At 53.4% G+C, this 21,954-nt stretch overlaps 1 protein-coding gene and 2 long non-coding RNA genes across 7 annotated transcripts in view; 1 reads left to right on the forward strand and 2 right to left on the reverse strand.

The window, feature by feature from the left end:
• Window positions 1–1,822: 1,822 nt before the first annotated feature.
• Window positions 1,823–3,160, reverse strand: LOC144294548 (uncharacterized). Its single transcript, XR_013361904.1, has 2 exons — window positions 2,951–3,160; window positions 1,823–2,390 (listed from the first exon to the last, which is right to left on the reverse strand). It is a non-coding gene; the product is annotated as an uncharacterized LOC144294548 (long non-coding RNA).
• Window positions 2,217–21,954, forward strand: part of PTPN5 (protein tyrosine phosphatase non-receptor type 5) — a 56,305-nt gene continuing 36,567 nt past the window's right edge. The window contains exons 1-2 of one of the 5 annotated variants that reach the window (XM_077866237.1): window positions 2,217–2,320; window positions 19,364–19,453. In XM_077866237.1, the coding sequence (XP_077722363.1) occupies window positions 19,434–19,453 (20 nt within the window). In that variant the 5' untranslated portion in view covers window positions 2,217–2,320; window positions 19,364–19,433. Of the gene's footprint in view, window positions 2,537–3,498; window positions 3,657–19,363; window positions 19,454–21,954 lie in introns of those variants that run through there. The other 4 variants (XM_077866236.1, XM_077866235.1, XM_077866232.1 and 1 more) reach the window with 4 other exon arrangements.
• LOC144294549 (uncharacterized) lies at window positions 10,686–21,869 on the reverse strand. The gene is made up of 3 exons (XR_013361905.1): window positions 21,700–21,869; window positions 20,503–20,919; window positions 10,686–11,156 (listed from the first exon to the last, which is right to left on the reverse strand). It is a non-coding gene; the product is annotated as an uncharacterized LOC144294549 (long non-coding RNA).

The raw sequence follows: 21,954 nt of genomic DNA on the forward strand, positions 1-21,954 counted from the left end.
AGGAAGAAATATTGACTCTAACCTCTAAGAGCCCATCAAAAACCACGAGCAAGATGCTCTCTGGTTACTCAGACCATCTTTCTCTTCTCCTTCCTCCTCTTTCCTAAACCCCTCTTCTTCCCTTCCTCAAGAAAGGGTACATGAGTCACACAGAATGGCCCAATAAGCCTAAGCCCTCCCAACCCCTCAATGACGACCTCATGGCATGGGACTCACAGAATTCTCCTTCTTCCTCAACAGAGAAGAGAAAGGAAACTGGTGGGCTTACTCTCCGTGGTGCTGGGGTTAAGAGATGGGTGCTGTTCAGGGCACTGAGTCAGACAGAGGTCAGGATCTCATTCCTGCCATTAATTAGTGAGTCCTGTGGCAGTGGGGAAGGCCCCGGAACTCTCTGGGCCTCAGTTTCCTTGTTGGTAATAACAGTGCCTCCCTCCTAATGTACCCATGCAGATGAAAGGGGAGGATACAGGGAAGTAACACGGATAGCTTGTTTTTAAAGCCCTTAATAAAAGTTGGACTTTCCTTCCTTCACTGCACCCCAGGGTAACATTTACCAGGCAATGGGAATCTGAGACTCTTTAAAAGGGGGTTCACAGGGCAGAAACAGGGTAAGAAGACTAGTTTGGCTATATCTCTATGTGATAGAAATGCCCTACAGGAAGGAGACAGATCTTTTTTTTTTTTAGCCTCTACTACTTTGCAGGCACATTCATGCAGGTGTGTGTGTGTGTGTGTGTGTGTGTATATATATATATATATATATATATATATACACATCCCTTATGCCACATTATATATATATAATGTTACCATATAGATCATCACAGATCCTTACTGTAACTGTTTGAGACGAACATGTCACATCTGACAGCCGGGACTGAGTTTGGAACCCAGAGCACAGAGCTAGGAATGTCTGTGACGCTGTGCTGGCCTTCTGGCATTTTCTTTATGAAGGGCAACAACTAGCCTCCATCACAGGACATCACAGACACCATTGGCAGAAACCTGCGAGGCCCTGGACCCGCTGGAGCGCCAAGCTTCCGTGACTCCTGAGCTGGTTTCCAAAAGAATCTGGACCAGGCTGACCTTGCCGAGGCTCTCTGAGCCCTCCTCCTCCTCTCCCCTCCAACAGCCTCCAGGGCCTTCAGTGTTAAGGCAGCCCTGCTCCATGGATTTCGGCTTTGGAATTAGCTAGATCTGAATTTGAAACAACATCCCTCACACAGCAGCTGTAGGACCTTAGGTAAGTCACTTACTCTTTCTGGCTCCTGTTCTGAAAATGATGACATCCAAATGTCTGCCTCCCAAAATGATCATGAAGATGAACTAGAGCAGTGCCTTGGAAATAACACAAAAGGGTGCCGGGAACATACTAAGTGTTCATTTCTGGTCACTGTTGTTACATTGACACCATCAGGGAAAATCAGCCTTAAGCTGACAGAGATGATGCTCTCAAGGCCTTGAGAACCAACTGACATGTCTACCTACGCTTCTGCACAGCTTCTGCACAGACCAAGCATCGTGGCCTGGTTATCTGACGTTTGGTCCATCCCTTATGCCACAGGCAACTACTTGTGGATAACAAGAAGACCTGGCTGGGTAGGCTCCGTGCCCCTCCCAGGAAAAAAAAAAAAAAAGACTAATCAAGATCCAGGCCTTCCAATCATTGCCTTTGATCCACAAACATGCACTGATGGTCCCTTTTGTGCTGGGACCTGGGGAGAGATGAGAAACCCGGACCTATCCCAGGAGTTTATGGTGCACTTGGGAAAAAAAAAAAAAACAAAAGACAAGGAACCGCATCATGGTAGACAGAAAGGAATGAGTGCTGAGTACCCCTGGGGACATGAGTGAAAGCCCCATGGAGAAGCATGTATTTGAACCGGACCTTACAATCTAGGTGAAACGTCAGTGCGTGACTTCCCAGGCTGAAGGCACCGAATGAACACAGGATAGAAATGGGAAAAATACAGTTTGTTTAGAGAACAGAATTTTGGTGAGCCTGGAGGACTGGAACGTCAGAGGACTGAGGGGAGAGCTGGCAGTGAAGGGCCAACGAGCCACAGGAGACGCAAAATAAAGGTCATGACTACCGTGGAGAAAATAGGGGCAGGGGGCCTGCAATTTAAAACGGGATGGTCCAGAAGGCCTGTTGGAGGTGACACGTTTAAGAGGTAAAGGAGCAAGTCATGTGACTATCTGGGGGAAGTTTCCAGGCAGAGAACATCGCCGCCGTGCAAAGGTCCGGAGGCCAGGGGGTGGCTGCCATGTTGGTGATGCATTGAGGGGGACCAGTGTGGCCGGAGCGGCAGGGAGTGAGGTGAGAGTTCAACAGGAGCCGGCTCCTGAGAGGTCTGGCGGGCCGTTGTGGGGCTTTGGCTTTCACTTGCCTGAAACGAAGAGCCATTGTAGGATTTCCAGGGAAGGCGAAGACTTAGGTTTTATACGCATCTCTGACTGCTGTGTGGAGACCCAACTGCAGGGGCCGAGGCTGAAGCAGGGGGGGGGCAGGCTGGAGGCTGCTGCAGAAATCCAGGTGAGCGAGGATGGCGGCTGGGACCAGGGCGGTAGCTGGGCGGTGCTGCGCCTCGGGTCCCGGGTCCCCGGTCCCCGAGTAGCTGGGGCTGAGGGCCCCTGCCCTGCGAGCAGCCTGACGCCGCCGAGAGCTCCCTCCTCCCCCACCGGGAGTACCAGCAACCTCCCGCCAGCGGGGCGCCGGCCTGGGCGCGTGGGATTGCGGGGTGCGTGGGCAGCCCCGGAGCCCACGGGGGCGCCGCGGCAGGTGCGAGCGCCGGGCGGGACAGTGTGGCGGGGCCGGGTCGAGCTCCCCGGACCCACGAGGGCGGGCGGGGGCGGGCGGGGGCGGGCGGGGGCGCCATCCCCCCTGCGGACCCGGGCGTCGCGCCACAGCGCCCCCTCCTCGCCCTCCCCCGGCGCCCCCGGCACTGACCCCTTTGTGTCGCCTTCCTCGGCCCGCAGCCGTCCGCCTGTCCGTCCCGCCCTGGGCTCGGCGCGCACGGCCCCGCCGGGGGTCCCTCTGGCGGCCGCCGGATCGGCGCACCCGGGCCCGGGGCTCCCGGGAAGAGAGAAATCATGAATGAGACGCGCGCGGGTGTCCCGCTCCCCCGCCCTCCGGGTCCGGGCGGCCTCCGCGCGGGGGCGGGGCGGGGGCGGGGCGGGGGCGCGGGCGGGGGCGCGGGGACTCCGGGCGGCGCGGGGGGCGGGGGCGCCGAGCTCAGCTCCGCCGCCGGGACGCGGGTCGGGGGCCGGGCTGGGGCCGCGCGGGGGCCCGGGGCGCTGCCGGAGCTGCCGCCCCCGGCCCCGGCCCCGGCCCCGGCCCCGGCCCCGCGGGTCCTGCGCAGCTCCCGGGGGCGGGGCGGGGCCGGGCCGGGGGCGGCTGCGCCCGCGACTCCGCAGCCCGAGCGCGCTGTGGGGCGGCCGGCCGGGGAGCGCGCACGGAGCGCGGGACGGAGCGGCGGGCGGCGGGCGGACGGACGGACGGACGCCCCCGCACACGCAGACGCACGGAGCTCGGCGCGGCCCCCGTCACACACCCGGGAGCACACGCAGACACGCGCACCCTCGCGCGCGCACCCTCCCGCCCGCAGCCCGGAGCCCGCAGCCCGCAGCCCGCAGCCCGCAGCCCGCTCTGGCCGGTAAGTGCGGCGCCTCGGTGGCGCCTTTGTGCCGGGAGCCGGCGGGGAGGGCGCGGGGTCCCTGCGGGGCGGCCCCGCGACGGGCACCCCCCACCGCCCGGGCCGGCCGCCGCCACCGCCGCCGCCGCCGCCGCCACCGCCACGCCCCCGTGGGGCTCCCCGCGCCCCCGGGCTGGGGGAGGGGGCCCGAGCCGCAGCCGCTGCCCGCGAAGCTCGCGCGCGTTCCGGGGAAGGATGGAGACGCTGCCCCGGTCCGAGGCCCCGCGCCCGCCGCTGCTGCTCGGCTCCCGGCCGCGTCGCCTGTCGGGGTCTGACGCCCCGCGGGGAGGCTGGAGGGCGCCGCAAGCCCGCTGGCCTGGAAAGCGCGGCCCCAGCCTTCCCCTCGCCTCCCCCGACCCGCGGACCTTCGACAGCCCCCCCACCCCCACCCCCAAAACGAGAGCCCGAGAGCGCGGCGCGCCCCCCTCCCCCGCACGCCCCTTCCCCCAGAGGAGGCTCCTGCCAAACGCGGAGCCGGGCCCGGGGTCCGGGTGGGAGCCCTGAGGGCCTTACCTTACCAAGGACCGCGTGGCCTAGAGGGTCGGGACCAGATGAACCCTCGGGACTCATTTCACCCCCTCGCTTTACACATGGGGAAACTGAGGTCCAGGGAGGTGGCTCGACCAAGGTCACCAGAGTTAATGACCAAGCCCGCATTAGAATCTAGGGTCTCTGGCTTTCATGTTCATTTCCCTCCTACATAATTCAATCCTATGCCCACTGAAGCCCCAGAACCCCAAAATTCATGAGTGTACCAGGGAAGTCTTTGTGATTCCAGCCCTGCCCCCGCTTGGAGCGGCAGGTGCCATTCATTTGCCACCATCCTTACCGTGGGGTGTGTGTGGGGGGGGGAAGGGTGGCCTTTAGTTTGCCACAGCCAGCCTCAAAGGAGAGCTCTCTTATGCAAGCAAGCACAGGTTTGGGGATTGCATTTGCAAGAATGAAGCAGCTCTAGGCAGGAGATCAGATCAACCAGTTGATGTGCCAACCCCTTCCTTCACCTTTACCAGACTATGTGCCTTCCCAGTCACGCTCCCCTCCTCCTTAATGGCAGGGGTCTTCTAATCTAACCAGGCCCCCTTCGTCATCCCTTTGAGGAGGTCCCCAAGTCCTTCATGTCGGGCCACCCCTTCCTCCTTGACGTTTGTTGGCTACAGCCTCTTGGTGTTGCTGACAAAGCTGCTGGGGAAGCTTGAGTTACAGCCTCACCAGGCTCGGAGGGTAGCTCAGGGCAAGACTCCCTCAAGGGCAGCTGGGTGTCCCCAGAGCTGAGCCCGATGGCCGGCACACACAGGGTGCCCGGAGAGGTATGTTGAAGGCGTGCAAGCTGGACAGTGAATGGATGAAGTCGAGCACTTTTGAGGAGACTCCATTGGGTGAGATAGTTGGCAAGGAGGGCAGTGTTCAGTCTCTAGGGGCCTGAGGCTCTTGTCTCGAGAGCCTCCCTCCTGAGTGGGGTGAGCAGCCTGGCAGGGAGCAGAACCAAGGTGACTGGGTGGCCCGACTCCAGGGACCAGCACTGGTCCACGTAAATGGCATCCCACTCGAGAAGCGCCATGCACATAGGCGTCTTAATGCGAGGTGCCCCCTGGCTTTTTGTGGGGTGGTGGCTCCCAGGCAGAAAGTGCAGAGGTCCGGGTTCCAGGCCCTGTGTCCTCCTCACCGTCTGGGCAGCTTCAGTTAAATGCTCATAATCTCTCTGGGTCTCAGTTTCTCCATCTGAAAAATGAGATCGTTAGATTGGAAATTTTCAGGATACCTTTCAGGTCTGAACTGTTGGGGGTGGGGAGGGGAGCGCTTATTTATATAACCACTGTGGGCCTGATTTTCCTCTTCTATTACTCTGCGAGGGAATAAAATGAGATGAGATAATTTACGTAGGGTACTTAGCACTGAGCCTGGGGCATAGAAAGAGCTCTAGAATTGGTAGCTATTAATACCATTAGAACCCCAGCTTTGTGGATATACCCTCCACTTCTTCCCTCTTTAGGTTGCCCAAGGGCACGGGATTTTAGGGCCTCGGAGTCCCTCTCTTTGAAAAAAATCCCTTCCTCGCCCGACTTAGGGCTCATCCAGCCTAAGACATCCATGAAACCTCCCCGGGACAAGTCACGCTTCCATTTATCAGTTGTTTTGTAGCTAATCGTGACCGTATTTAGTAACTTATGTAGTGTCGCTTACATTTAATTCTCCTAACACACCCGTAATAGCCATAGAGTTATCATTCCCGTTTTATAAATGGGGAAGTTAAGACGCAGAGTTTAACCTACCTAAGAAAGCATACTTTAAAAGTCTCAGAGCCAGAGAGCTGTGTCTCGGAGCTCAGATGATCTAAATCCAGATTCCAAACTCTAAATTCAGGTTCTAAACTCTTCTAAGTCATGTTGCCTGTCTTTGCCCAACACCTGCCCTAAAAGAGCGACTGATGACCTTTGGGAAAGAGTTGAGAAGAAGAATGGGTTTTATTCTTCTGGAAAATCAGGAAGAGCTTCTTGGAGAAGCTTTGTAGCATTTGAGTTGGGTCTACGTGATTAGCACACTCGAAGAAGGAAAGATTTCAAGTACTGGAAGCCGCATGAGCAGAGAGCAGACAGTGGGGGCTTCTCAGGCATGTGTGGAAACTGGAAAGTGTTTCATTCCAACTGGAGCAGAAAGGATAACAGAGGAGCTGTGAGAAGGAACTTCTAGGTAGAAAGGTGGAGGCAGTTTCTGGGAGCATTGAATGCCAAGCTGAGAGGTTGGTCTTTAGGACATGATCAAGCCTGGCCATTAGGAAACTCAGCCTGGCTGCCCTGTGGAGAACAGATGAGGGGAGGACCCACTGGCAGGGAGCCCAGGTAAGAAACAATGACAGTGGTCTAAGTAAAAGATAAGGAGCGGGGGTGGTTGTAAGAATGAAGAGGGGAGGAGGCCCGGGTGTCACCAGAACTGACAGTGGTTTGGACACAGGTGCTAGAGGGAGGGAGGAGTGAGAAGTGGTGGCAAGGTTTTAAGCCTGAGTGGCTAAGGATGTCATTCACAGAGAAAGCCCAATGGGAGGGGGTATGGGGAGGCCTGCAAGTGGGGGCCATGGATCTGACAGGGAACCATAATGACTCCTGCAAAGCTGGCTCCTGAGCACCCCTAAACTGTCAAGAGCCAGTTTGTTCATTCATTCATTTGATCTCCAGATACATATAAACATCTGTTACGTGCCAGGTTGTTCTGGGCTCTGGGGATACATTGCTGAAAAAGATGAACTTCCTGCCCAAGCTCTACCAAGGGAGACAGAAAATAAAACATAAGCAGAGATATGACATTTCAAGGGGCGAGCAGTGCTCTGGGGGAAAAAACAGGGTGAGGCGGGGGAAGAGTGAAGGAAGAGGTTTGCCTTTAAATAGAATTGCCTTTGAGGAGGTGATAGTTGACCAAAGACCTAAGCGAAGTGAGGAGACCAGGGGAGAATGGCATTCCAAGAAGAGGAGACCACAAGTGCAAAGGCCCTGGGGTGAGAATACCTTGGCGTTTTCAGGGAACAGGAAGTGTGGCAGTAAGAGATAGGAGAGAGGAAGGATGGTAAGGGCAGAGGTAGGAGAGGCAGGGCCAGCTCATGTAAGTGTTTATAGGCCTGAGGAATAAGAAACCGCAGTGTTAATGAGTTCCAAGAGAACCAGAGTCCTACTCTCCTTGTATTCTAATGACTGGCAAACCAAGCCTGACACTCAGCGCTGGCTCACTAAATAGTTGTGGAATGAATTAATGTTAGAAATGACCACCTACGTATGAAGCCGTATGCCTTGGAATGATACAAACCTCTAGATAAAGACATGGCATAGTGAGCTGTAGTATGATCAAAATGATAAAGCTCAGATGATTTGACTGTGCTGCCGTTCAAGTTTGAAAAGCCCATGGTTCGCAGATTTGTTAGACAGCAAGCATCTTGGTGAGAATTTCTGACTTTGGGCTAATGGAGGGGGTGAACTGTTCGTGGCCAAATCTCCCGGGCACTGTGCTGGCGAAACAAAGACCCTAAATTGTCCTTCCTCTGCATGATGAGGTGGTTGGTTGAAGACATTAGAGAGGCTGTGACATGTCCGTCTTAAGAGTCAGAACGCTCCCCTCTCCCCGAACTCTCTGAAAGCCACTCAGAGGGATTTGTGTGGACTTCGGTGGCGGGCGCAGTGTGGGTGTCTAGAGTCAACTCCAAAGATTGTATGTTTCATCATCGGCCTAAAGGTGTTGCCTGGCCTTAAAAAATAAATTGCATCGTAAAAATAACATGACCAAGCTATAAAGCAAATGTAAGATTAACCATGATCTTGAACATCCTGTTCTATTTCTTCTAAAAATCTGTGTCTTGTTTTTTCTTCCTGCAGTTTATTTTATTTTTTTTTAATTTAAATTCCCGTTAGTGAACATACAGTGTAATATTCGTTTCAGGTATACTATTTAGTGTTTCGACACTTCCGTACAACACCCATGCTCATCATAGATGAGCATCACCTTAATCCCTCTTTAATCCCCATCACCTATTGCCCCGTCCCCTCACCCCCTTCCCCTCTGGCTACCATCAGTTTGTTCTCTCTAGTTAAGAGTCTGTCTCTGAGTTGCCTCTAAAGGTCTGTATTTTTAATAGATGAAATCAGTCAACGTCGGTTTTAGTACCTTGTGTTTTTCCTTAACATTTTTTCATGACTTCTTCTGTGTTCCGTCATGATCTTCTTTTTATCCTCAGTGGCTTTACTATATTTTGTTTAGCTGTTTCTTTGTTGATGGATATAGTAGTGAACATGTTCACGCACAGCTTTCCCATCTCAGATTCTCAAGGCATCCGTTTTAAGCATCCTCTAGAGGGTATGATGGGACCATGGAGGGCCTAAAAAGGGGCCCAGGGGACAGAAAAGGAATGACTATGGACAGAGGCAGGTTGATTTCACCGGCAAAATGATGTGGCTGTGGGTCCTGGGGTAGGAGGAGAACAGAGGACACCAGAGCAAGAGCCAGGAGAGGATGAACAGGGAGATCATGGATCAGGAGGCCAGAGGCAAAAGAGCACTTGAGGATGTGACATCCGATTCGAGATGGAGTCCCTCCAGCATTCTGTTGGTTCAGTTTGGGGCGCTTCTCTAAAATGATGAAGTACACGAAGTTTGCTCTTTTACCCATTTGTAAGTGCACAGTTCGGTGGCATTAAGTACATTCATGGTGTTGTACCACCATCACTACCCTCCGCCCATAGAAAGCTTTTCATCTTGCAAAACTGAAACTCTGTATTCATTAAACAATAATCCTTCATTCCCTCCCAGCCTCTGGTAGCCCAAATTCTACTTTTTCTCTTTATGAATTTACCTATTGTAGGACCCTCATGTAAGTGGAATCATATAGTATTTGCCCTTTTGTGTCTGGATTATTTCACTTAGTGCCATGTCCTCAGGATGCATCCATGTTGTAGCAGGTGTCAGAATTTTCTTCCTTTTTAAGACTGAGCAATATTCCTTTGCATGGACAGACTGCATTTTGTTTATCCGTTCGTCCATTGGTCACTTGGGTTGCTTCCAGCCTTTGGCTCTTGTAGACAGTGCTCCTATCAGTATTGATGTAATATCTGAGCTCCTGCTTTCAGTTTTTTTGGGTACAGACCTAGAAGTAGAATTGCTGGATCATATGATAATTCTGGGTTTAACTTTTTGAGGAACCAAGGGGGCTTTTTTTTTTAAGGGATTTTTGTGGGCCCAGCATGAAGAGGGCCACTAAATGAAGTCTTAGGAGTGTGGAGTCTGGGAAGAAGCCATTAATTAAAAAAATAAAAAATACAAAAGGATGTACTCAGGGCACCTGGGTGGCTCATTTTTTAAGTGGCCAACTCTTGGTTTCAGCTCAGGTCATGAGATCAAGCCCTGCGTGGTGATCTGCACGCGGCACAATCGCTTCAGATTCTCTCTCCCTTTCCCTCCAGCTCACACACTTTCTCTCACTCTCAAATAAATAAAATCTCTTTAAAAAAAAAAAAAAAAGGTAGAATTTCATGGCTTCTTCATGGCCTTGAAGATAATAGGAGAGAAGGGAGTAAAAATGAATCCAGCCTCCATTTCTGAAGAATTATTGTGATTTAGAGGCATTGTGGGTGGAAAAAGAAAGTTCTCCAGGGACATCTTAGTGGATGCAGTTCATTCATGCATGCAAGTATTTACTGTGCCAGGAAATCCACATGGCCATGAGGGCCCTCCCCACAAGGAGCCTGTGTCTCCTGGGGGGTCCCCGACAGGTAACCCTGCAACAGTCCTCCGTGCCCGATGTGTGATCTGATGGTAACAATAAGCCCTCACTTCTTGGTGCTTGTGACATTATCTCACCTAATCCTCCTAACAGTTCAGCACAGAAGATTTATATTGTCCTCAGTTTCCAGACTCAGAGAGCTTAAGGAACTTGCCAAGAACACACAGCAAGTATGTGGCAGAGCCAGAATTCAGACCTAGGCAGTGACTGTCCTCTGGTGCTGGGCCAAGGGTTGTGGGAACACAGGAGAGACGCCTGCACAGCACGGAGATCAGAGAAGGCTTCCGGAAGGAAGAGGTGAGGCAAGGATCTTAAGTGTAAGTCAGCCGTGTTCGAGCTTCTTTTGCCCATGATTTCAGAAAATGGTTTTCTGGAGCAGCAGCAGCAGAGCAGCCTTCAGCCCTGCCGCCAGTGACTCTGATCCCCCAGGGCGCCCCACCTCACTGAGACTCCATCCCAGAGGAGGACGATCATTCATCATCCCGGGTGCTTATCATGAGGCAGGGAGGCCAGGCAGGGGGTATTTCCTTTTCCCTCTCATCTCAGCTGCCTCTGACTACCCCAGCTGTCCTCCTTCCAGCCCCTTCCAGCCCTAGGGGCACATGCGGGCCTCCCCCATCCTGGGCCTGAGCAGCTTCAGGACAGCAAGCCGGAAGTGACCAAATACAAAGCCCAGGAGTGGCCATGGGGGTCCTGTGCCCACCTTCCTGCTTCCCAGCAGGTACCCTCCTAGCCTCTGAGAGGGAGAGCTCTTCCTTGTGGAAGCATCCCTGGCCCCATCCCTCAAAGATTGCCAGCAGCACCTTTAGTCGCAACAACCAAGGACGCTCACACACGTTTTTAAGGTCTAGTCTATGAACAGGGAGAGGTACAAACCTTAAATGTTGCATTCAGTGAGTTTTAACGATGGAATCAAGTTACAGACCCGTTGCCAGGATTGAGATGGGGTGCATCTCCACCACCCCCGGGCGTTCCCTCTTTCTCCCGTCCAGTCATTAACCTGCCCCCAGAGGTGACTGTTGTTCCTGGTCCTGTCATTCTGGATGTTTTGTCCGTTCCTGAGCTTCGTAGGAATGGCATCAGAGCATGTGGTCTTCTGTGGCATCAGGCAGTTTGGGGGAGCCTCCACGTTGGTGTACCCCCAGCCTCGCCGACACAGATTCCTAAATGCCAGCCAGAGCGGCGACACCTGCCACCGTCATCCTGCTGAGAAACAGCGGCCTCCAGTTAAGTCAGGGTGCCTTAGCCTGCTGCCCAGAGCCAGCTGCCATGTGGGGGTCCCCTCTCCTGCCCACTCCCCAACTGCTCCAGGGGGTCCTTTCCTCCCACTCCCCCTGTGCTCTCATCTCTCCGGGCCTTTGCACCAGCGCCGTCCTCTGCCCGGCTGTTCTCCCTGCTGTCTGCCGAGCCCCTGCTTCTCCTGGAGATGCTTCCCAGACCCTCCCCTTGTCCCTCCTAGGCACTCCCATTAGGTAGCCCCCTTGACCTTTAGCACTTTTCCTTCCTTCCTTTTTTTTTTTTTTTTTTTAATAGTTTCAGAGGTAGAATGTAGTGATCATAACACCCGGTGCTCATCCCATCACCCAGCTACCTCATCCCTCCCCCCCCCCCCCACTCCCCTCCAGCAACCCTCAGTTCGTTTCCTAGAGCTCAGAGTCTCCTGTGGCTTGCCTCCCTTTCGGTGTTCATCTCATTTTATTTTTCCTTCCCTTCCCCTGTGTTCATCTGCTTTGTTTCTTAAATTGCACATGTGAGTGAGATCAATATGGTATTTGTCTTTTCTGACTGACTTATTTTGCTCAGCATAATACCTTCTAGTTCAGTCCACATCGTTCGTTGCAAGTGGTAAGATTTCATCTTTTTTGATGGCTAAGTAATGTTCATATGTACACACACACACACACACACACACTCCACGTCTTTAGGCATTCATCTGTCGATGGACACCTGGGCTCTCTCCATAGTTGGGACATTTAGCACATTTCTGACTATGTACTAAACTGGATGCTGGCTGAGGGCAGAGCCTGGGTCTTAGGCCCAACAGAGCTCATAGTAAAATGGATTTAAGGTCTTGGAGGCAAACTGGATTTAAAACAACCATCAAAATAAATCTCACCTGCTCTCTGAAGCTGATAAGAGAGCGTGAGATAATCTCTGACTACAGGTGGTAAGTGTAGAGTGAAACCCACCGCCAGTGAGGCAGAGACCTCCAGCCCTTCCCCAGAGGACGTAGCATCATGGGAAATGGTACCAATGAGTACAAAGTAGTGCAGCTCAGGGAGCCAGGGAAAAGAAATATGAGTCAATCAGGGAAGGCTGCCTGGAAGAGGTCAAGTTCCAAATGTTTTCAAAGAGGAGTCGGTTAAGCCAGAGAGTTGCATAATCGGGGTAGTTCATGGAGACCCTTAAAGCATGATCCACAGTAGCCTGGATCTGTCCTCTTGTGACCCTCGTCCTGAGTCTCACATGGCTGCCCTTCCTTTTCATTTCTTTTTGCTCACTTCTATCTTCTTTTTCTCCCACATAGTCACTCCTTCCCATCTTTCCAAATCTGAGAGTACAGGAAAATGCTGATGCACAGAGAATGCTGGAGCCCTCTGCACTGGGCTCCCTGTCGTGGGCCCCATGGGAGGAGGCCCATCCTCTGCCCCCTCTCAGCCTGGGACAGCTCACAGGAGCCCAGGTTTTTTTGTTTTGTTTTGGTTTGGTTTTTTTATGATAGACATAGAGAGAGAGAGAGGCAGAGACACAGGCAGAGGGAGAATCAGGCTCCATGCCAGGAGCCCAACGCAGGACTCGATCCCGGGTCTCCAGGATTGCGCCCTGGGCCAAAGGCAGGCGCCAAACCGCTGAACCACCCAGGGATCCCCGGAGCCCAGGTTATGAACAGGAGAGCTGGGGAGCAGCCCAGGGTGGAGTGCAGTCTGTTGCCAGACTCCGAATCACAAGTCAAATGCCAGGAGGAGAATTCAGCCAGAGGAGCAGTCAGCATGCACTGGGCTCATTCACTGAAGAGGCTTCCTGGAGGAGGCATGGTGCCGAGGAAGGGCCCGAGGCTACGGCTCGGAAAAGAGGAACAGGGAGGCCTTAGCAGGAAGGAGAGCAGGAGAGACCAAGGCTGAGAATCAAAAATGAGCGTGGCCGGAAACTGGGGCAGTTTTCAGGCTGGAGGAGGATTTGGGGAATTCCCTGAAGTCACGTTTCCAGTTCTTCGACCCACCTTCCCAAGGGCTCTGAGTCTGATGAGGCGGACCTGGGAAGAGCCCAGGGCTCTCCAGAGGGAAGAGGAGTCTGTTCTGCTGGGGAGGCCCTGCACTGTTCTCATTAACTCCAGGAACACCTGACGGAACGCCAGGAAAAAGGAAACAGACCTTCGTAGCTGATGGCACTGCCTGGTGCAAAGAGCAAGAGCATCTCCTTGCCAGGTTGACTTAGAGGGAGCAGGCAACGGAGCTTTGAGCCAGGTCAGCTGTCACGAGGAGGAGGATGTCGGCCTCGGGTTGCCTGGTACTTCCTTTACTCCCGTTACTTCCACAGCCTCTACCAGAGAACCCTGCCACAGGCAGCTCTGCTGTTCTTGCAACTCCCAGGAAGAGACTGAGGTTCGGAGAGGTCCAGACCCTGGCCAGGGACCCCATGGCAAAAGCGCAGGGTTTCAACCAGGTCTCTCTGCCTCTAGATCCATCCTTTTTTCAGAGCGCCACAGGTGCCTTGAGGCATATGACCTCAGAGTGCTCAGCTGTCATGTCTTGAGGGATTGCACCCATAACTGAGGACCTTGGTTGACAATCTGCCCTGGACCCCCAGGTTTCCAGCTGTACTAGCACCAGGCACTAAGAGGACCAACCATCCTTGGCCCAGGACCAGACTGTTCTGTCTTCTCCATGGGCCACCTGAACAGGACTAGAGTGACCCTGAGCTGTGCTCGTGCCAGAGTCTAACCCCTCTGAGTGCCATTAGCTCCTGTACAAAGTGAGGTCATGATGTCTTTTTCCCAAGGTTGCTGCAAGCGTCCAATTAAATAAGGTATTAGCATGTAGCACATAGTAGGCATGCAGCTGATACTACATTTGCATACAGGAGGTTGGACCCTTTTAAACCTTGACTCCTGGTCCTGTCTTTTTTTTTTTTTTTTTTTTTTTTCCTTTCCCATTCCATTTGACGCTCTATTGTCTCTCCTGGTAAAGGAGCCTCAGACCCAACTAATGTTTCCAAATGTAGCCTCTCCCAGGCCCTGCATCGGACTCCATTTGTCTGAATCTTTCACCAAATCCTAAAGTGCCAGGGTCCTCAAGCCTGTGCTGTCAGTGCTTGGGCCAGACCCAAGCCCTGAGGGGTTAAATCAGAGGCAGAGGGTGGGGACTGTGGCCAAGGACTAGACCTCATGGTGGGCTGTGGCTGAAGCTGGAGCCCTCCCTACCTGGAGTGGGGATCGACCCTGGCTCTGAACCCCAGCCCTCCTGTCTGTACATGCATACAAGCCCTATGTGAAAAGTGGGTTCATAAGCATGAAGAGCAGAGTAGATGCCAAATAGGACCATCGTGGATGACAGGTAGTCCAGGCCAGCGGTTGGCATCAGGACATCTAGGGCTGAAACCAGAGGCAGATAGACACCAGCAGCATGAAACCATTTGTGATCCAGGAGGGTGTGTGACCAACACAGGCTGAGTCAGAATTCTAGGTCCCAGTGGGTTGGGGAGAGCTGCAAGAGTGGACCGAGCCTCGGTCCTAGAAGGCAAATGACCAAGACAGAGTTCCTGCCAGGTGTCAGGCGAAAGGCCAGGTGCTGGGATGGGGCCAGTGTCAGGGCCAGACAAGGAGCAGGGAGACCGAGGACTGCTGCAACTCCCAACAACCACCGTATGAGCTACCTCTTCCATAGCATCCTCGGTGCCAGGCGTTCCTCGAGGAGCAGTGTGTCTGCTCATCCCACGATGTGATTGTAAGGATGAGAAAACTGAGGCACAGAGGGTTGCAGTGAAGCTCCTGATCTCCTTCAAGACTGGCAGCCGGACCCCTCACATTCCTAGCTCGAAATCAGCCATCGTGGGACCGTTTACACTGTGAAAACTAGCAAATGCCACTAATCGGGGCTTTTAAAGTTATTTTTTGTTTCTGAGAACTAATTTGTTAGCACATCACAAGACTCGTTCTAGAGTCTCTATGGGCCTCATTTATATGAGAGAAAGAAGGGCTATATTAACTGAGAAACAGGCAACACCTGACGTACAAGATGAGGACAGCTAACATTTTTAGGTGGGTTTTATTTTTTTAAGACTTTGCTTGAGAGAGAGTGTGCAGGCATGAGCAGAGGGGGTGGGGCAGAGAGGGAGGGAGAAGCAGGCTCCCTGATAAGCAAGGATCCTGATGCAGGGCTCGATCCCAGGACCCTGAGACCATTCCCAGAGCCAAAGTCAGATGCTTAGCGGACTGAGCCACCCAGGTGCCCCTTCAGCTAACATTTTTAGGAGCTTACTGGCCCCTGTTCTAAGCATTTTCCATGTATCTCATGTCAAAACTTCATGTGAGGGGGCACCTGTGTGGCTCAGCAGTTGAGTGTCTGCCTTCAGCTCAGAGCATGATCCTGTGGTCCCGGGATCGAGTCCCACATTGGGCTCCCCTCAGGCAGCCTGCTTCTCCCTCTGCCTGTGTCTCCTCCTCTCTCTCTGTGTCTCTCATGAATAAGTAAAATCTTAAAAAAAAAAAAAAAACCTTCACATGAGGATCAAAATTCACTTAAAACCCTTTTTGAAAAAAAAGACTTTATTTGAGAGCAAGAGAGCACACGCAGTGGGGAGCGGCAGAGGGAGACAGAGAAGCAGACTCCTCGCTGAGCAGGGAGCCCGATGCAGGACTCGATCCCAGGACCCCAGGATTGTGATCTGAGCCAAAGGCAGATGCTTAACTAACTGAGCCACCCAGGCACCCCTCACTTAATACCTTTAAGAATCCGGGCAGCCCCCGTGGCTCAGCAGTTGAGCATCTGCCTTCGGCCCAGGGCGTGATCCTGCATGGGGCCTGCTCCTCCCTTTGCCTCTCCCTCTCCCTCTCTGTGTCCCTCATGAATAAATAAATAAAATCTTAAAAAAAAAATACCTTTAAGAATCCTCTGAAGTGTGGATGGCTATTCCCATTTCACAGGTAAGGAAACTGGGCACCGAGAATTCAAGTATCTTGTGCAAGATTGGACAACCACTGGGGGATCCTTAGTTCCTACTCGGCACCCCAATCCCAAAGCCTGTGCTTTATGGTTTTTAATGAGCCACCTATTCATACTCCATCTCTAGTCTGCTCTTCATTGATCTTTTCAAGAAATGTGTCTTGAATATATCTGCCAGGTGTCAGCTAGAGCAGCCACGTGGGGAGCAGGAAGGTCCGTGTCAGGAGCTGTACACTCAGTGGTTTAAATAAAGCCCCGGCCTAGGGTTGAGGCAAACGGAGTTTGAAGCCTGGTTCTGCCACTTACCAACTGTGTGACCTTGAACAATGACTCAGTCCCTCCAAATCCCAATCTCTGCATGTGTAGGAGGAGGGTGATAACTGTGTTTAGTTGATAGGGCTGTAGTGAGACATGAATGATGTAGTACCTGCCCAGCGGTTGGCATGGTATCCAGCACACAGCAAGCCCTCAGTTGGGGGGGGGGGGGCGTGATTCTAAACCACAGGTTTGTGTACAGATGCCTCGTGGGGATTGGGGATTCAGGCGTCAATAGATCATTTCTGAACAGAGAGGTGGGAAAGGAAGTGGGAGTACCCAGTTTTTCCTTTCTTTTTTTTTTTTTTTAAGATTTTATTTATTTATTCATGGGAGACACAGGGGGAGGGGGCAGAGACACAGGCAGAGGGAGAAGCAGGCTCCATGCAGGGAGCCCGATGTGGGACTCGATCCTGGGTCTCCAGGATCATGCCCTGGGCTGAAGGCAGGCGCTAAACCGCTGAGCCACCCAGGGATCCCCTACCCAGTTCTTCCTAAGGGAGTCAGGGATGGTTCTGCCGAAGAGGTGACATTTGAACATTTGAATGGGATCTTAAACAGGTGGTCAAGAGTTTTCCAAGCCCGGAAGGAGAAAGGGGGCTTTTTTTCCGGTGAAAGGGAAAGAACGTTCCAAGGAATTATAAGTGAGGGTGGGCATCTAACTGAATACCCTCACAAGGGGTGTGCTCATGCCTTCACGTCTGTGATAGTCTTCTCCTCGTACACTAAACTCCGTACCTGGGTCTTGGAAGGTGTTGGGAGAGGGAGCAGAATGAGTGTTTCAGAGTGTTGGAAAACAGGGTTAAACCAGAGGACCTTTGAACTCTGAAATCCGGCTCTTCGGTTGATCTTTCCTGGGCTCGCCACACAAACAGGACCATCCGCAGCAACACTCATCACCAGAACTGGACATGGCCCCAGTGGGGAACTGGCTGGGGTGAGATGGGCCCTACACACTTGCTGGTCAGGTGGCCTTTGCCCAGCGGCTCCGTGGTGTGGGCGGCACCCTCTGCTTGCTCCCTGCCGCTCCACCACCGCCGGCCTCATTAAATCCACCTCGACAGCCCTGAAGTTGAGCCTTGACCTGAAGGAAAGGCCCGTAAAGGTCATTAAGTTCCATTCCCTTGGTTCTCAGGTGGTGCCACTGAGACCCAGATCCGAGGAAACGACTGGCCCAAGTCACACAGTGGCCTTGGACAAGAGTCCAGGGCTGCTGGGTCCTTCATGAGTGCATTGCTTGCTCCAGTAATGGAGCACATAGGCCTAATCATATAGGCTCCCCACCCCAGCCAAGGAGGACTCTCTGGGCTGATTCTTCCTATGGAGCAACCTGAGGCCACAGTCTAGGCCAGGACTTCCAGTCATTCTAGGCCTGGGGAGGGCACACAGAGCACGCGTTAGGGCCCTGGGCTGGAGGACAGGCACGCTAGAGTCCCCCTCTGGCTCCTCCACTAATTTGCCCTCTGCGTGAACCTGGCAGGGTCACTTCACCCCCAAGCCTTAGTTGCTTCATCTGTAAAATGGGATGCAGCCTCATTGACCCATAGTGAGGATTTTTTTTTAAAGAACATACACAGCACAGCTGCTGTAGTCTGCTGATTCATGCATGTTCACTCGCTCCCCACTTTCAGAACATTGTTTTCAACAAAGGTGGAAAGCCAGAAGAGAGGAGAGCTTAGGAACATGGGCAGTGAGGAGCAGAGCTGGCATTTCTAGCTGTGTGACCTGGGGCAGGTCACTTCACTTCTCTGAGTTTCCATCTCTCCATCTAGAAAACACAGAAGAGTGTGTTCCTCCTAGGGCTGTTGGAAGGATTAGGGTCTGCCTCACCTTGGGAGGGAGGGGAGAGAGATGGAGAACGAGAAGGAAGAGCCGCACAGATGAGCATCTCCATCAAAGCCCCTGCCCCACGTCACGCTCCCTTCCCACGCTCCCCTTGTGAGACTGAATTTCTTTCCATCTCTTGCATGTGCCCTGCTTTCTCCTAACTCCAGGCCCTCCTTCTGCCCGGAACACCCCACTCGGCCGTCTGTCATCCTGTGGCTGCTGACCCCAGCTCCTTCTTCACAGCACATCCTCCATTCCTTCCTGGGAAACTTTCCTGACTTCTCTGCCTCATTCGGGGCCTCACCGGTGCCCCCCGCACTTCTCCATCTGACTAGCCACATGTGTCACCACTGCCTTTTGCTGACCCAGTAGGCTGTGAGCTAGACTTCACACCGTGGCCTGCACACAGGAGCTGTTTAGTGAACACTAGCTGAGCAAACGAACATTCCAGCCCCTGGATCTGACTCGCGCGGAAGATGGAGAACCTGGTGTTGCCCGAACCCCTCTGCAGGCGAGGCCTCTCCAGCATCCCTCCACCTTCCCTTCCTTTGGGTCACTGCCACACCCACACCCCAGTCTCCCACCGACAGAGCAGGAGGGAGAATTTATCATTTATCTGGGCACATCCCAAGCAGAGAGCACGCAGACCCTGTGTTTGGGATCCAGAACACTCCCAAGTTTGCAGTCTGCTCAGACGTGGGGACAGATGGCCGGACAGTGGACAGCTGGGCAGGGAGGGTAGGCAGCATGGCAGGATGGAAATAGCAGTGAACTAAGCGTTGGGAGCTCAGGGCTCAGAGCCTGTCTGTTCCCCACACATCGGCCTGAGTTCTCTGGTAACAAGCAACAGAAACTGGCTCTGAGTCATTTAGGCAGAAAGGTCTAACACAGAACCACAGGTAACAGACCTCTGGTCCTGGGCCCTCCCTGTGGCAACGGACAAGCGGGGCACCCAAAGAAGAGTTACCTCCCAAAAGGAGTTTGGATTTTGTTAACTACCTGAAAACCGCTGCCCGTGCTGTGTGACGTGAGGCAAGGCACTCAGCCTCTCTTGCCTCAGTCCTCCATCTGGGTGTTCTAAAGCTGGCCTCTCTCCATTCATATCTCTAGTGTGCTTTTTGCTGAAGAGCTTCCTGCCCTGGCCCCTGATGGCGCCTTTCCCCATCCAGACACCTTGGGAATGAATTATGAGGAAGCCAGGTGAGTGGTGTGCGTGGGCTTCCCTGCAGCTCACCCCACTGAGGAGGGCAAGCCCTCTCCTTGTGCATGCGCTGGGACACGGGACTTATTTGCATGAGGTAGTCAGCGTGATCCTTTGTCTTCCATGAAACCAGCATGTCCTTGGTCCCTGCATGCTAACCACGCTGCTGAAAATCTAGGTGGCATTATGGGCCTCTTTCTGGTGGTGGTCTGGCCGTCTTCTCCAGGCTGGGGAGCTCCTAGCTAGAGCCTGTCCTCCCGGAGCCCCCAAAGCCACTAACCTTAAGACCCTCCCCCTGCCTCCCACTTGACCTCTCTAACATGTACCCCAGCAGGCTCGGGTTCTGAACACCTGGGATGTAGAGGTGGCTGAGGGGGTGGGGATGCTCTCAAGTGATTGGAAACCTGGGGTAGGGGGAGGCAGGAGCATAAGCAGCTAACTGTAGCAGCAGAACACAAAGGCAGAGAGACGTAGTGAGCCAGGAGTAGGGGCGAGCCCCGAGATGGGAGAGCTTGGTTCTCCCCAGAAGATCAGGGAGTGCTCCAAGGAAGAGGTAATGTTAAGGATGGGTAAAATTTGGCAGGAGGGAGAAAGGAAACTTCAAGCTGAGGTAACAGCATGAACAAACGCCTAGAAGTAGGAGTATACAGGTTTGATTCAGGGAATAGCGACGTCTGGCGGGATCAGAACTCTGGGAGGGCAATAGGAGTTCGACATCGACAGTGAGGGGTGTCTCGGGGGCCGCAGAGCCCCAGGAGCATGAATCCCAAGGTAGAGGGCATGCCTGCCTGGGGTTGGGTCAGGAGGTTGCTGGGGGCTCAGGCTAACACCCAGGAGTAAGGCCTACCCAGGAACAGGGGGCAGGCCCCTCGGCCTCTCTCCCCAAACCTATCAGCTATTTCTCTACACTAGTCCTGGGCAAAGCTGGCATCATCTCTTGACAGCACCCACCCATCTCCCATTCCATCCCCTAGGGAGAGGTGATGTGCTCCCCCCCCCATCCCAGACGGGCCTCTGCTGGGCCTCTCATCCAGCCCACAGCAGGTACCTGCCCTGTGTCTCCCCTGCTAGCCATGAGTTCCGGGAAGATGAGGCAGGCTGGTCCAGATCCAGTCTCCAGCTTCCAGCAATGGTGGGACAGCTGCGGGGTACACGCCACCTTCACACACACACCCGTGAACGAGCGATAGTGATGTTGTTCAGGCCGCGAAGGTTCTGACCGCCTTATTTTATGAACGCAGCTTCAGGGGCCCAGGGTGAGACAAGATTACCCAGTCATAGGCATGTTGGGAGCTGGGTTTAAGGGAGAAGTTTGGTTCGTAGCAGCACTGTTCGTAATAGCCAGAAGGTGGAAGCAACCCAGATGTCCATGGCTTGATGAATGGAGAAATAAAATGTAGTATATCCGCACAGCCGAATGTTATTCAGCCATAAAAAGGAATGAAGTACTGATCTGTGCTCCAACCTGGATGAACCCAGAGAACATTATGCTAAGTGAAAGAAGCCAGACCCAAGGCCACGTAGTGTATGATTCTGTTTATATGAAATATCCAGAACAGGCTAACGCACAGGGACAGGAAGCAGATTAATGATTGCCAGAGGCTAGGGGAGGGGAGAATGAGCAGGGGCTCCCTCGTGGGTAGGAGGTTTCCTTGTGGGGTGATGAAAATGCTCTGGAACTAGAGAGTGGTGGCAGTTGCATGACGTTGTGAATATATTAAATGCCACTGAATTGTACAGTCTCAAAATGGCTAAAGTAGTGAATTTTATGTGAATTTTAGCCCAATTTAGGAAAAAAAGTAATTCAGGACCAGATGAGATACCACCGGCCAGGTCTACCGTCTGCTCCTCAAAACACATGCCACTGGCCCCCCTCCTAGTATAGGTCTCCCCTCCTCCCCAGACCAGGGGTGGAGAGCCTGTGGCACCTCGGTTCATGGCAAGCCCTAAGGTCAAGTGGAAGAAGGCAGGATTTCTGACACTGAGGCCTGCTTCTTGCTGATTCACCTCTGGTCGAGGCCCGGCCCCCGTCATTTCCACATCCCACCCACCAGCCTGCTCCCCTTCAGCACCAAATGTTCCATACGTCTCAGACCTCTGTGCATTGCTTTTGCTGTCTGCACCGTGAAGGAGGTTCTTTCCCTTGTCACCCCTCATCCATCTAGAAACATCCTTTAAGAAGCAGCTCTTATCTTCCCCTTGCAGAAGATCCTTCCCCCTGCCACCCTGCACCCTGCCCCCTCACCACAATCTGAGCTGAGCTCCCCAAGGTATGGCGTGAATACGTCGATCAGAGCAGGTGTGGGTGCAGTGGTGTTTGCGTGTGTGTCTTCCTGAGACGACTGGCAGCTGTGCAGGGAGGGGCCTGGCTTGTTCGTCATTGGATTCCTAGGACAGCTCTGGTGCCTTGCTCACAGGCGGTGCTCAGTGAACGCTTGTTGAATGAGGCAATGGCTTTGGGAAGCTTCTGTCCCCGCCCAGATATTCCCCATCAATGAGG

This window comes from Canis aureus, chromosome 23 (assembly GCF_053574225.1).
Source record: "Canis aureus isolate CA01 chromosome 23, VMU_Caureus_v.1.0, whole genome shotgun sequence".
Classification (NCBI taxonomy): Eukaryota; Metazoa; Chordata; class Mammalia; order Carnivora; family Canidae; genus Canis; species Canis aureus.